The sequence below is a fragment of the Telopea speciosissima genome, chromosome 3, assembly GCF_018873765.1.
Source record: "Telopea speciosissima isolate NSW1024214 ecotype Mountain lineage chromosome 3, Tspe_v1, whole genome shotgun sequence".
Taxonomy (NCBI): domain Eukaryota; kingdom Viridiplantae; phylum Streptophyta; class Magnoliopsida; order Proteales; family Proteaceae; genus Telopea; species Telopea speciosissima.
This window is the reverse complement of record NC_057918.1, coordinates 67,933,654-67,946,669: the sequence shown is the minus strand read 5'-3', so window position 1 is coordinate 67,946,669 and position 13,016 is coordinate 67,933,654. Positions and strand designations below refer to the sequence as shown.

Sequence of the window (13,016 nt, the reverse complement as noted above, 5' to 3'; positions counted from 1 at the left end):
GCTAATTGAAACTTGAGGAAACCTGGCTCGAAACTAGGACAAATAGTTATTCATGCCACAAACCAAGACAGACACTTATTTATGCTTAATATCATTTAAGTAAATGTTTTTACTTAAGATATTATTCATAAATAAGCAAATACTCCCTATTTGAATCAAATAAAAATATTTAAAAAATCAATTTCCAAAAGGATAAAAAGTCAACCCTCAGTTCAAGAACAAAATCTGGATTTTCGACGGTAGGTGAAATTTTCAATTTTCTAATGTTGGTCTCAAATCTAGAAATTCAATAAATCTTAATATGGTAAAACATTGCTAAAACCAAAAGTGCGGTAAAATATTCATATATTTTGATATCTAAAAAAATATTTTCATTCAGAGTATTTTGGCAACATTCGCACACACACAAAATTAACTTTGACCGGAACATAAGTCCTTAAATAAATCAGATTTAAGCAATCTTGGATTTGTTGGAAAAGCTATCAAAACAAAGCTGCCTAACAAATCCAAGATTGCTTAAATCTGATTTATATTGATGGAGTTATGTTCCGGTCAAAGTTATTGGTGCGTGGGAATGTTGCCAAAATCGCTTTGGATGAAAATATATTTTTTTAGATATCAAAACAAATGAATATTTTACCGCACTTTTGGTTTTTAGCAATTTTTTACCATATTAAGATTTATGGAATTTATAGATTTGAGAAAAACCCCAGCATTAGAAAGTTGAAAATTTAACCTACCGCCGAAAATCCAGTTTTTGTTTTTGAACTGGTGGGGGGGGGGGTTGACTTTTTATCCTTTTGGAATTTGTTTTTTTTAACTATTTTTATTGGATTCAAATAGAGGGTATTTGATTATTTATGAATCATATCTTAAGTAAATGAAATTTGGCATAAATAAGTGTCTGTCTTGACAACTATGATTCTTAGTACACAATGCGTACTAATGTCTGTCTGTCTTGACAACTATGATTCTCAGTACACTGTGTGTACACTAGTAAACTTGGGTCAAAAACCACAAGTACAGTTTTGAGTGTTTAGTTTTTGTGAAAATAGTTCATGCATTGTGTTTAGAATGTGAAAATAAGGCTGTATACTAAAATCAGATTAAAAAAAAAAAAACATTTTTGGGCCTTGAAACCACTAGCTCAAGTTGGCTGGGGGAAAAATCAATGGTTTCGACCATATCTCGGTTTTTGGCTGGTCAAAACCCGAGTTTTAGAACCTTGACCCCTACAACTCCCCCCTGTCCAACTCCTATACTGACCCCCTACAAATACACACCCCTTGAGCCCCTATCCACGTACCCACTGCCTCCCTTCCCTCCCCCCGCTCCTTGTCAAATCAGACTCAACTCCGACAAGTACTCATTCACTGACCAAACCAACAGGGGAGCGTGCCTCCCAGATTTGTATTTTAGACAATCTGGACAATGACAGGGCTCAAACATTTGGACTACAACACTCAATGTCTACAATGAGTGGTGAGACAATCCTTGGGGCAATTTTCAAATGTTACTTTGTTACCCCTGTACAGACTCAGAAATGGAGATGTATTTCGCACAAAAAGTGAATAAAAGGAACAAATGTGTTTGATTTTGCGCATCCTGCAGTAACAAATAATGGAAGGGTTAGATGTGTTTGATTTCGCCAATTCCTAAAAAAGGGCGTACCCAGTGCACGAAACTCCCACCATTGTGGGGTCTGGGGAGGGAGGGTCATAATGTACGCAGATCAAGTAAGGAACAACTGGATCCTTATAGTCCGTGTTACTCGCATTGCTCCATCAGTAGTCTTTCAGATCAAGTGAGGAACAACTGGATCCTCAATCCTCATATGGCTGTGTTACTCCTCTGTGGCGGGGGGGGGGGGAGCCTGAGATGCCTTCCGTCCCATCCAATGATCAATGAAATGCTAGTGTATGAGATTCCATTACACCCTACTAGTGTGTACATCGTTTTCCCTATATTGAATTAAGTTAAGGTTAGGTAAGGTGCCCAACAACAGCATTCAAGAAATATCTGAAGAATAATAGTAATAATAAAAAAATAGGGGCCACCGGCCAAAGTGGTAACATAATTGAAAAACCAATAAAAAACAAAATAAGTATACTTGGGATGTTTCTGCTATCTTTTTTTCTTCCTCCTGTTTCTTAAGGCATTCTTTGTCCTGTATCCTTTCTTTCTCTCCTTTTTGAGAATAAGTGTATCATAGGCAGTGTGGGATTATTGGGCCTGGCTCAGATATTCATTGGACTAGCTTGGCCCATGTACAGCCCTAACTGCTTGGTTACTTGAAAATTGTTGCATTATCCTTGTTTCAACTTTCAATTACTTGGATATGTGGTAGGCTAGTAGTGCTTCTGTATTGGGGACTGCAGTTTTCTGCTTGGTACATCTTTGGGGATGTGGCACTTATGACTGAGCTTTGTATTATTATGACTAAATTATTGTTTCTGTTAATGTTTGAGTGCTTACCATTTTTTATTGTGTTGGATCAGGAAGATGCTCAGGCACTTATTTCTCGGCTGCTGAATCAATTGATGCATTGTGATAAGTACGGGGAACGCCGTGGGGCTGCATTTGGACTTGCTGGGGTGGTCAAAGGATTTGGAATATCTTGCATAAAGAAATATCGAATTGTGATTGTATTACAAGAAGGTTTGGAAGACAGGTTCGTCCTCCATTTCTTTTGAAGGACTAGCTTACAAACTGTGTAATAAGCGGTGGATATGTCATGCCGTTGAACACTTACATTTAAGTGGCTGATAAAACTTTAGTCTTGGTATATTCTGTCCAATGACGAATACTTGATTTTTTGCATGGCTAAATAGGATTTCAAGGTTAGCTCGCTTTTTGTACTTCGTGGTGTTAACAAATCCCTTCGACTTTATTCTAGTGAAAAGCCTAGGAACAAGTTCACTTAAATTGTACCAATACCAAGGTAATAATGAGAGGAGACTTAGCACACATTCACTTTGGTCTAGGATGAGCTATAAAATTTATTCTCGTTGAGTCAGTTGGAATTGGCCAGTGCAGCGCAAAACATGAAGGTTCCCCAAAATACCCCCTCTTTCCTGCAAGTGATCTAATATGCTGATGCAGATAAAACACAGTAGTGGGTTTATTTTAGTGGAAATATGCCTTGGGTTGAGTTTTATACATGTTGGGCCTTTGGTCCAATGGGTTTTTATTATAATAATCCACTTTAATCAGCCTAAAATATGGATAGGAGGAATGAATACAAGGTTCCTTTATTAGTTAGTTTAGTTAGAGTTCTATTTGTTTTTTCTATATGTTATTAGTGTTTTAGTTAGAGCCCAGATGCATTCTCTTGGCTGCAATCGCATAAACGATGAATTGGTGGATCATCCCCGATCCAGGGTCAGTGTTAAAGCCTCCAAGAAGACTGATATGAGGGAGCTCCAGCGTGAGCATGGGGTTAACACTGGTTCGGTTGTGGAGAGAATTGATGGCCAGCAGCAGCTTTCTTTGGATAGTTCAGAGGAGATAACCCAGGAGTCAAGGGGATTTCATAGTGTGCGCGAGGGTCCAATGGATGGAGGGGGCCTATGAAAGAAATGGAGAGAATCAAACCTGGAGCTGGGTGCTTCCTCTCATTCCTCCCTATAATCCTAATGGAAAGAAGATCAACTTTATATATAGGTGACTGGTTTTTTGGGTTTGATTATGTCCTTTGTTCCTCCTTGCGTGGTCTCCCTTCAGCTTGATTAGTCTGTAGGTTAGTTTGTTGTTTTGTTGTGGAGTTTTCACCTTGTATTCTTCCTTGTTCTTTCCCCTTTTATGGGGAAAGATTCTCTGTGCTTCATTAATATATTTTTATTCATCCGAAAAAAAGTCTCTAAGAGTCTAGCCTTATTCAATCTCTTTCCTTTATTATTTAAGTTTTCTAGTTTGTTTAAGTTACCTAATCAGTTCGGGATTGGCTTAGGTCTTTCAGTTTTTGAATTTGGCTTGTTGCCTTTGGTTTGTGGTGATTCAGAATGCTCCCTGCTGTGATGATTCAGTAGGCTCCCTGGTGGTGATTCCAAGGTTGGGTATTAGTGGTGATTCCAACCCTGCAAATCAGGTGGTGCTTCCCGATCATCTCTTCTACCTTTTCTTTTATTTCTATCTATTTCAGTTTCAGTTTCAAAAGCTCTAAAAATTCTCTTTCCCATTGAATTCTATTTTCCTACTTCAATTTGGATTTCTCCAAACCCCCATGTTTTAAATTTGGATCTCTGAATTATAATTTCAGTTCTCAGTTTTGCTATTAGTTCTGAATCTTTTGATGGTCTCAAAATCTGAACTTTCCAATTATAACCTGAAATCCTACTGCATATAGGAGACATGCAATTTTCAGATTTCTGTTTTTGTTTTGGAAATTCAGTTTCTATATTATATTACTGTTCGGTCAGTTAGCACTTTAGTTGATCTCTCTTTAGAGCCATGATTCTGTCCATTGATTTTAGAGTTGTTGAGCTGTCCTTCCTCAACTGGGATTACTCTGTAAGTGTGAATTTGATCTCCGGATTTTGATCACACTTTTGCAGAAATCTTCTATGCGAAAATCAGACCGTTTGACTTGATTATTGACTAAATCAGACCTACTGTTATTAGTTTTCTTTTCAATTTTGGTTTGTCCTTTTTCCCCCCCCCCCCCCTTTCTGTGTTACTGTTGCTAGCTGATATCCCACTAGATTTCATTGGTTTGGGATTAGTACTGCATTAGAAGCTGCTAAAATATTCACATTGTTGCATGGAGTAGCCATTAACGCCTCGAGTTTTTGTAGTAATGAAGACCAAATATTCCTTGTAAAAGCACAACATAGCAATGGATGAGGTGGTTTTTACATTTGAAACCAGGAGTCCTTTGTCAAAAAATTTATTGGATTTGAACACCTGTAAAGAGGTTACCTAAGCAAGAAAAAGCAATATAGCTAACATGGAACAAGAACTCGCCGTGATCTCGGTAATATCTCACTTTTTTGGAAAGGCGAGACGAGATTAGAGGCGAAATAAGAGGAATGCATTGTCTCGCTGAGATCTCGGTGGTCTCGGTTCGAGTTCTCGTTGGTCTCGGTCATCTTGATGGTATACAAACACTTATTTATGCTAGAAACCAGGACAAACAGTTAAACCAGGACATGCACATATTTATGCCTAATATCTTAGTTATTTCATTTACTTAAGATTATTCATAATTAAGCAAATGCCCCCTATTTGAATTCAATAAAAATAGTTAAAAAAAAAATTAAATTCCAAAATGATAAAAAGTCAACCCCCCACTTCAAGAACAAAAACTGGATTTTCGGCAGTAGGTGCCACTTTTTAACTCTTAAATGTTGGAGTTTTTCTCAAATCTAAAAATTCCATAAATCTTAATATGATAAAACATTTCTAAAAACCAAAAGTGCTATAAAATATTCATTTGTTTTTATGTTTAAAAATATATTTTCATTCAGGGCGATTTTGACAGCATTCGCGCACACCAAAATGAACATTTACTTAAATAATATTAGGCATAAATAAGTGTCTGTCCTGGTTTCTGGTATAAATAACTGGTTTCTGGCATAAATAACTGTTTGTCTTGGTTTCCCACCAAGTCAAACTCCTATTTGGACTTTAATTTTGGATAATCTGATAGGTTGCCATTGTGTTTAAATAGCCCAAAATAGGCTGTATACCAAGTTTCATTACAAAACTAGGTAAAACACCCACCAAAACCATCAAACGAGTTCAAAAAAAATAAAATAAAATCCACCAATTCACCTAGATCTCGATCCAACTTGGTTTTTGGCCTGACCAAAACCAGGTCCGAAACCGAGTTCGCGAACCATGATAGCTAAAAAATTATTATCTCTAAAAGATGTGCTAATGCAGGTTAGGTGCAAGAATTTGTGTTCCTCCGCAGGTTATGGGCTGATGTAATCTTATACTCCCTCCATCCAAAACGCATTGACTAATTCTTAGAAATGCTAGTGCTAACTCATTGATGGTTATTTTGAAGTTTTGGTTAAAACGAGTGGACAAGTACTACAATAACTACCTCACCTAAAAAATTTAGATTTGTCAAAGTGGTCAGCCGTGGGTTGGAGGGAGTAAAACTTTAAAATTGCAGTAGTTCTTAAATATTCGAGAGACAGCACGAGAGTATAGTCAGTACTCAGTAGCATGTAATGGCATATACCAGTAAAAAGCTTGACTGCATATGCATGAGATAACAAATTTCCGTAGGAAGCCAATATTCTTTATTCCATAAGCCAAATGCTGAATTTAAATGTAAACCACAACATATATTTATACACTTCCAACAGTTACTACGTCACATTTAACACCAATTTTCCTTATATTCTAATTGAACTGTAGCTGGTAAAATGATTTTAAGTAAAACTTAGCGACTCATATGTAGTCCTTGAACAAACGTACAAAATGAATAAAAGGAGTCCATTTTAAAAATTCTGACCAAATTAATCTGACTAAATAGAAATCCCGTCACAGACTGGTACCTTACCAGTTAATTGGTTATAACTCACAATCACAGTCTTCTTTGGATGTTAACTGAATAAGCTTTCAATTGGCACCAAAAACATGCTAATGGAGAAGTTTTGACCTTTCAAAAATAGAACTATATGGAAGTGACAGAAATATGCCATATCGATTTTGTTATTCCATGAATGCATGATCTTCCTTGAGTTGAATTTGGACTTTCAGAGATGAAACACCATTATTTTGAAGCTTGAGATGTTTCTGCATCATATGATGATTTAAGATTTGTTCTTGCAACTTACTCCTTTCTAGGCTTGAGATTTGGTCTTAAATTAGGGAACTGTAATGGCATTTGTCCTACCTGGCTAAATTGTAAGAGTCTTATTGTTTTATTTATTCTTGTTCTTACATTGGGATTCATTTTGATTACAGGAATTCTGCAAAATCTCGTGAAGGGTCTCTTCTTGGATTTGAGTGCCTGTGTGAGAAGCTTGGTAGATTGTTTGAACCGTATGTTAAAAACTTCCATGACATCAATAATTAGAAATTTCCTGGAATATTTTTTTTATATCTCTGATTATGTACCCCACCCCACTCCATCCCACCGGGAGGGGGCTCCCCTTTTTCCTTTGTCCAGATATGTAATTCAAATGCTCCCCTTGCTTTTGGTTTCCTTTTCCGATCAAGTTGTTGCTGTTCGTGAAGCTGCTGAATGTGCTGCCCGTGCTATGATGTCTCAACTTAGTGGTCTTGGAGTGAAGCTTGTCCTTCCATCACTTTTAAAGGTCCTTTTAGATATTTATGTTATTTCATTCAGAAATGTGTTCAGACTGGCTCATGGGCTCTTTTATTTTTTGTTTTTAAAATATATCTATATTTAGTTTATTTAATTTTCTGTCACATTTTATTTTAAATTTCCTTTTTGATTTGCATTACATTATTTACTTGTAGCGAGAATTAAGGATGCAGGGTTGTTATTTTGTCTATGCGTAGGTGATTGATAAGTATGCATGTCTGGTTATAGGTTTGGCATAAAAATTTAGAAGTTGCAATTCCTAAATTATGCTGTTGCTGGGTTTTGTTAGTTTGAGGTGTATCTTGGTCATTTGTAGGTGTGACTGTGTGAGGTTATTTTTGCTCCATTCTCCCTTGTCTCTTTTTATTTCCTTTCTTGTTAAATTTTATTTTGTTGCTGATCCAGAATGTTTGAAGTTCCCTATGTTTTGAATTTCTTTGTTTCTCTCATGTACTCCTCTTCTTTTATTCTGTTGTTCTTGTTTATTTTGGAGGCGTTTGTTTGTAGGTGAAGGGTGCTGGTGTTATCTTTTGGTTGCATTCTGGGTCTTCTGTAATTTTTATGGGGTTTTGGTGTTCTTGGAATTTCTTTGTTTCTTCTGTTTCCTTTAGAACCTCTCTAACAATCCTCTGTATCATTGGTCGTTTGGTTCCAATCGGGAAAAAAAAAATTACCTTGGCGATTAGATTGAGTACAACTCTATTCAGCCTTATCCCAACTTAATAGGGTCGGCTACATGGATCCCTTTTTCTCCAATTAGCTCAGCTCTATTCGTAACCATACTTGTTACTAGTCCTAAGTTATACTTCTTGTTGTTATGACTTACGTGTTGATATATATTGTTGTAGCACTAACTTAATAGCTCAAGATTTTGGAATAAGCGGTTGTAAAATGGTATCAAAGTCCGGAGGTCAGGTGTTCGAACACTTGTAAGTGCAAGGTGCTTGTATTCCCCTACGCATTATGCCCCCATGTTGCCACATGATGATGCCATGTGCAAAGTCGTGTGTGGGTGTGTGAGTCTGCACGTGCATGGGGAGGATGTTGTTTATATACATTATTGTTGCCCTCTGAAACAATATCAGAGCTATTGAGCTAGGTCTGAAGTGGTTGGTCCACCAGTTACTTTCCATCTTCATTATCTGCTGTTGAGCTAGGTGCCACGGCTGGGTGCTACGTAAAGTCTAAGAGCAAGGCGGGTTACTAAAGTGACAACACAAGGCTGCTGCTTCACAACAAGGATCTCAACCTTGAACATAGAGTGATTAGAGAAACTCTTAGAAAACCCATATCCACCAATAACTTTTTTGAATTTATCAAATCAGGCACGTAGAGATTGTTTCAACCCGTATATAGCCTTGTGAAGACGAAAAACCTTTGATGCATTCTACCCCTACACAACATACCCTGGAGGTTGGTCCATATAAACCTCTTCATCAAGATCACCATAGAGAAATGCATTTTTTATATCAAGCTGAAATAGAGGCTAGTCAATATGTACGACTAAGGAGATTAGAACTCGCACAAAGTTAAGCCGTGCGACTGGTGAGAAGGTCTAAAAATAAGCAATTCCGTAAGTCTGAGTAAAGCCTTTGGCAACCAACCGAGCTTTGAGATGGTGGACGGAATTATCAGGACGATATTTAACTGTGTACACCCAGTGACACTTCACAATCTTCTTCCCGAGAGGTAACTCAGTAAGAGTCCAAGTCCGCCGATCCAATAGAGCATCCATATCAACATCCATAGCACTTTTAAATCCAGGGTGCAATAAGGCTCCCTGATACTAAGTAGGTACAGACACAATAGACAAACACAGAGCAAAGTTACATAGTAAAGGTCGTAAATAAGATACAATAAATTGAGATACAAGGTAAGATATTTGAGACTTTTGGGTACAAGAATGAATACCTTTTCAAAGAGAAATAGGTAAGTCAAGAGATGGAAGATCCCAAGTTAAGGTGTTTGATGAAGTAGAAGGCGGTTGCAACTTGCAAAGGATCAGTAGCTTGGACCGTAGAAGTGGACTTGGGACGGCACCAGTAGACCTGCAAATGCTTAGTTAGAGCACTATCAGATGAAGAATCAGTAAATGGAACAAGTGCCGGAAGAGCCGGAAGAGGTTGAGGACATTGTCATCAATATGATGGCTTTCATCAAAAAATTATGGTGTACATTCAAAGATGGTAACATTAGCACTGATAAAATAGTGACTGTTAATGGGATCATAGCATTTGTAACCTTTCTGATTATGAGCATTACCTAGAAATATACAGTTGGTAGCACGTAGGGATAATTTATCAAGTCCTGGGCAAAGGTTGTGAACAAAGCAAACACAACCAAACACCTGTGGAGGTAAACTGAATAGAGTAACATCAGGAATGACAATAGAGAATGGAAATTATTTATTGGGAACAATGGATGACATACGGTTAATTAAATAGCAAGCAGTCAGAATGACATCACTCCACAAATATTTGGGAACATGCATGCGAAACATTAAGGAATGGGCAGCCTTAAGCAGGTGGCGGCTTTTCCATTCAGCAACACCATTCTGTTGAGGAGTATAAGAGCAAACAGTTTGGTGTATCATACCATACGCAAAGCGAAAAATCAGATATGTCACATTGAGTATATTCTAAAGCATTATCTGATTGGAAAATATTAATTGACACACCAAACTTAGGTTTAACTTCTGAATAAAACTGCTTAAAAATGGACAAATATTCAGTATGATCCTTTAACAAATATATAATCATGTTATACGAGTGCGCTCATTAATAAAGGTAACAAAATAAGCAAACCCTAACGGACTTTTAACATGAGATGGACTCCACACATCCGAGTGAACTAAAGAAAGCAAGGAAGAACTATGAGGAACATCACGAGATGGGAATGAAATACAGTGATGCTTCCCAAGCTCACAGGCTTCATATTCCAAATGAGAAATCTTCTTGCAACTGGGAACCATTTGTTGAGGTTTGGAAAGAGAAAGATGTCCCAACCAGTAATGCCAATGAAGTGGAGAGGTAACAGACACAACCATAGTAGTGGAGTCATCAAAATAGTAGAGAACATCCTTCTCACATCCTCCACCAATCATCTTCCTTGCTTGGAGATCTTGAAAAACACAGCAGGTGGAGTAAAATGTTACTGAGCCATTAACTAGAATGACCTTAGAAGGGCGTGCAATCATCTGAGGTGAAGGGAGAATGTGGGACTTACCAGTCTTGTGGTAGAGGATTAACCATGGAGACCTTCAAAACACGAATAGAAGATTAACCCAGGTTGTCAAGGAAGCTCTGATACCATGAAACAACTCCACGGTATGGAGGCCCATGAACATCCATGGACCCTCAACCAATACATATGTATTCTAACAAGCTCAAGCTTTTGGGATAAGCCAGTTGTAACACTTCTCTTTACCACTTCTCTAGAGTCATTTTAGGCTTGCCCCTAGCTCTTTTAGTTCTTTCAATCTGAATCAAATCACCCCTCCGTGTTGGAGCTTTCAATGGCCTCTGTTGCACATGTCCATGCCACCTCAAACAACTTTTTGCAACTTATAATGTATCGGAGCTGCTCTTAAATTAGCTCTAATTTGTTTATTGCTTATTTTATCTTCTCTGGTTTTATTACTCATCCATCTCAGTATCCTCATTTCAGCTATGCTAAGTTTGTTTTTATGTGGTTTTTTCACTGTCCAACATTCTGATCCATACATCATTGATGGTCGCATAACTGTCCTATAAAACTTTCTTTGATACGTTTATCACATAACAATCCTAACGCACCCCTCCACTTCACTCACCCTATTCTAATTCTTTATACAATATCATCCTCTATTTCTCCTTTTATTTATGATTGGACCTAGGTACCTAAAATTTTTAGTTTGCGGTTTCTCCTAATCATCAATTTTGACCAGCCCATTTTCATCCCATTGTTACTAAAGTTACATACTGTATGCTTTTTGATTGAGTAATGAAAATATTGATACAGGAAAGTGTAACAGCCAATACATTTTGGGCCCAATGATTTTCCCCAATCTTAACCTTAAGTCTGTTCAGCCAAATGATACCTCAAACAAACTCAATCAGTTCAGAACAAAATGTTCAATTCCATCAATAGAATTTCTTAAGCAATTGAATCTTTTAGCACTATATAAAGTAGTCCACAATCAGAAATTAACTTATGCAACAATCAGCTGACACACTACCTATGTTAGAAGTTTTTCTTTGACTAATACATTATTTGTTCTTTGCTCAGGGCCTAGAAGATAAAGCTTGGCGAACAAAGCAAAGTAGTGTTCAACTACTTGGTGCTATGGCCTATTGTGCTCCTCAACAGCTATCTCAGTGTCTGCCTAAGATTGTGCCCAAACTTACAGAGGTTTATTGCCATTCTTTTACAGGATTTCGGTTTTCTTTTGAAAAACATTTCAGTTATCATTGCTAAGGAAATTACTACATTTTCTATCAGGTTTTGACAGATACACATCCCAAAGTCCAGTCAGCTGGGCAAATGGCCCTTCAGCAGGTGATCTTTCCGTAATATTATGTGGTTTTTGTTTATTATCTAGTCTTTGCTTAAGGGTGCTCTGCTTTTCTCTTTCTTAGGTTGGGAGTGTGATAAAGAATCCAGAGATCTCATCTCTTGTTCCAACGCTTTTGATGGCTCTTATGGATCCCAATGACTATACGAAACATTCTCTTGATATTCTTCTTCAAGTAAGATTATGATACATGTATCTATGACTTCTTACATCTTATTATTATTATTCATTGATCAATAGCAATTTTATTAGTGGTAAAGAAGAGTAGGTTCCCATTTCTTTATTTACTCATGATGTTTTTTGGTGGTTGCAGACTACTTTTGTTAATTCTATTGATGCTCCTTCATTGGCATTATTGGTACCTATAATCCATCGAGGATTAAGGGAGAGGAGTGCTGAGACAAAAAAGAAAGCTGCCCAGATAGCTGGAAATATGTGCTCATTAGTTACTGAGCCTAAGGACATGATCCCTTACATAGGATTACTTCTTCCAGAAGTCAAAAAGGTACATTTGGGAATTTTCTATTCTGACTGTTATTGTTGTGAAGTTATTTTTCATGGGTGTGGATATGTTGGATTCCTGTTGAAACAGGTTCTTGTGGATCCGATTCCTGAGGTTAGGTCAGTTGCAGCCAGGGCTCTGGGATCTCTTATTAAAGGAATGGGAGAAGAAAATTTCCCAGATCTTGTTCCATGGTTATTAGATACACTTAAATCTGATAATAGCAATGTTGAACGCTTTGGGGCTGCCCAAGGATTGAGTGAGGTTAGTCCCCCTCCCACAACCCAAAAACCATTGTTGCTTTAACTTCTTTCTTCTTAGTTTTTGTAGAAATTTCAGTTATTTGATTGAAAAGAATGAAAGCAATTGCTATTGTGTTGGGATGATTTCAAAGGTCATGGTTGTTATTTTGATAATCCAAACTGTTGGGTAAGGGACAATTCTCTTCGAATTGATGCTTTCACTTTGATCTCAGCTAGCTAAAAGGCTGGGAAATGTATTCCTTCATTTCATTGCTCCTGTGAAATCTTTTATTCACCATGCATCCGATTTCTACTGAATATTCGCAAGGGAAAAAACCTTTGGTAACACTTGTTTTCCAGAAGTCTCACATGATTATGATGCATTTGCTTGTTCTGAATGTAAAATCTCTGTAGTGTCTACTAAATGAGTCTATA

The 13,016-nt window shown here is 37.3% G+C and overlaps 1 protein-coding gene across 2 annotated transcripts in view; it reads left to right on the top strand.

Moving 5' to 3' along the window:
* The window catches only part of LOC122653813 (protein ILITYHIA), a 169,063-nt gene that overhangs the window by 99,693 nt on the left and 56,354 nt on the right, over window positions 1-13,016 (top strand). The window contains exons 28-35 of one of the 2 annotated variants that reach the window (XM_043847758.1): window positions 2,499-2,671; window positions 6,922-6,999; window positions 7,127-7,274; window positions 11,552-11,674; window positions 11,765-11,821; window positions 11,902-12,012; window positions 12,151-12,342; window positions 12,430-12,603. In XM_043847758.1, the coding sequence (XP_043703693.1) occupies window positions 2,499-2,671; window positions 6,922-6,999; window positions 7,127-7,274; window positions 11,552-11,674; window positions 11,765-11,821; window positions 11,902-12,012; window positions 12,151-12,342; window positions 12,430-12,603 (1,056 nt within the window). Of the gene's footprint in view, window positions 1-2,492; window positions 2,672-6,921; window positions 7,000-7,126; window positions 7,275-11,551; window positions 11,675-11,764; window positions 11,822-11,901; window positions 12,013-12,150; window positions 12,343-12,429; window positions 12,604-13,016 lie in introns of both variants that reach the window. The other variant, XM_043847757.1, reaches the window with a different exon arrangement.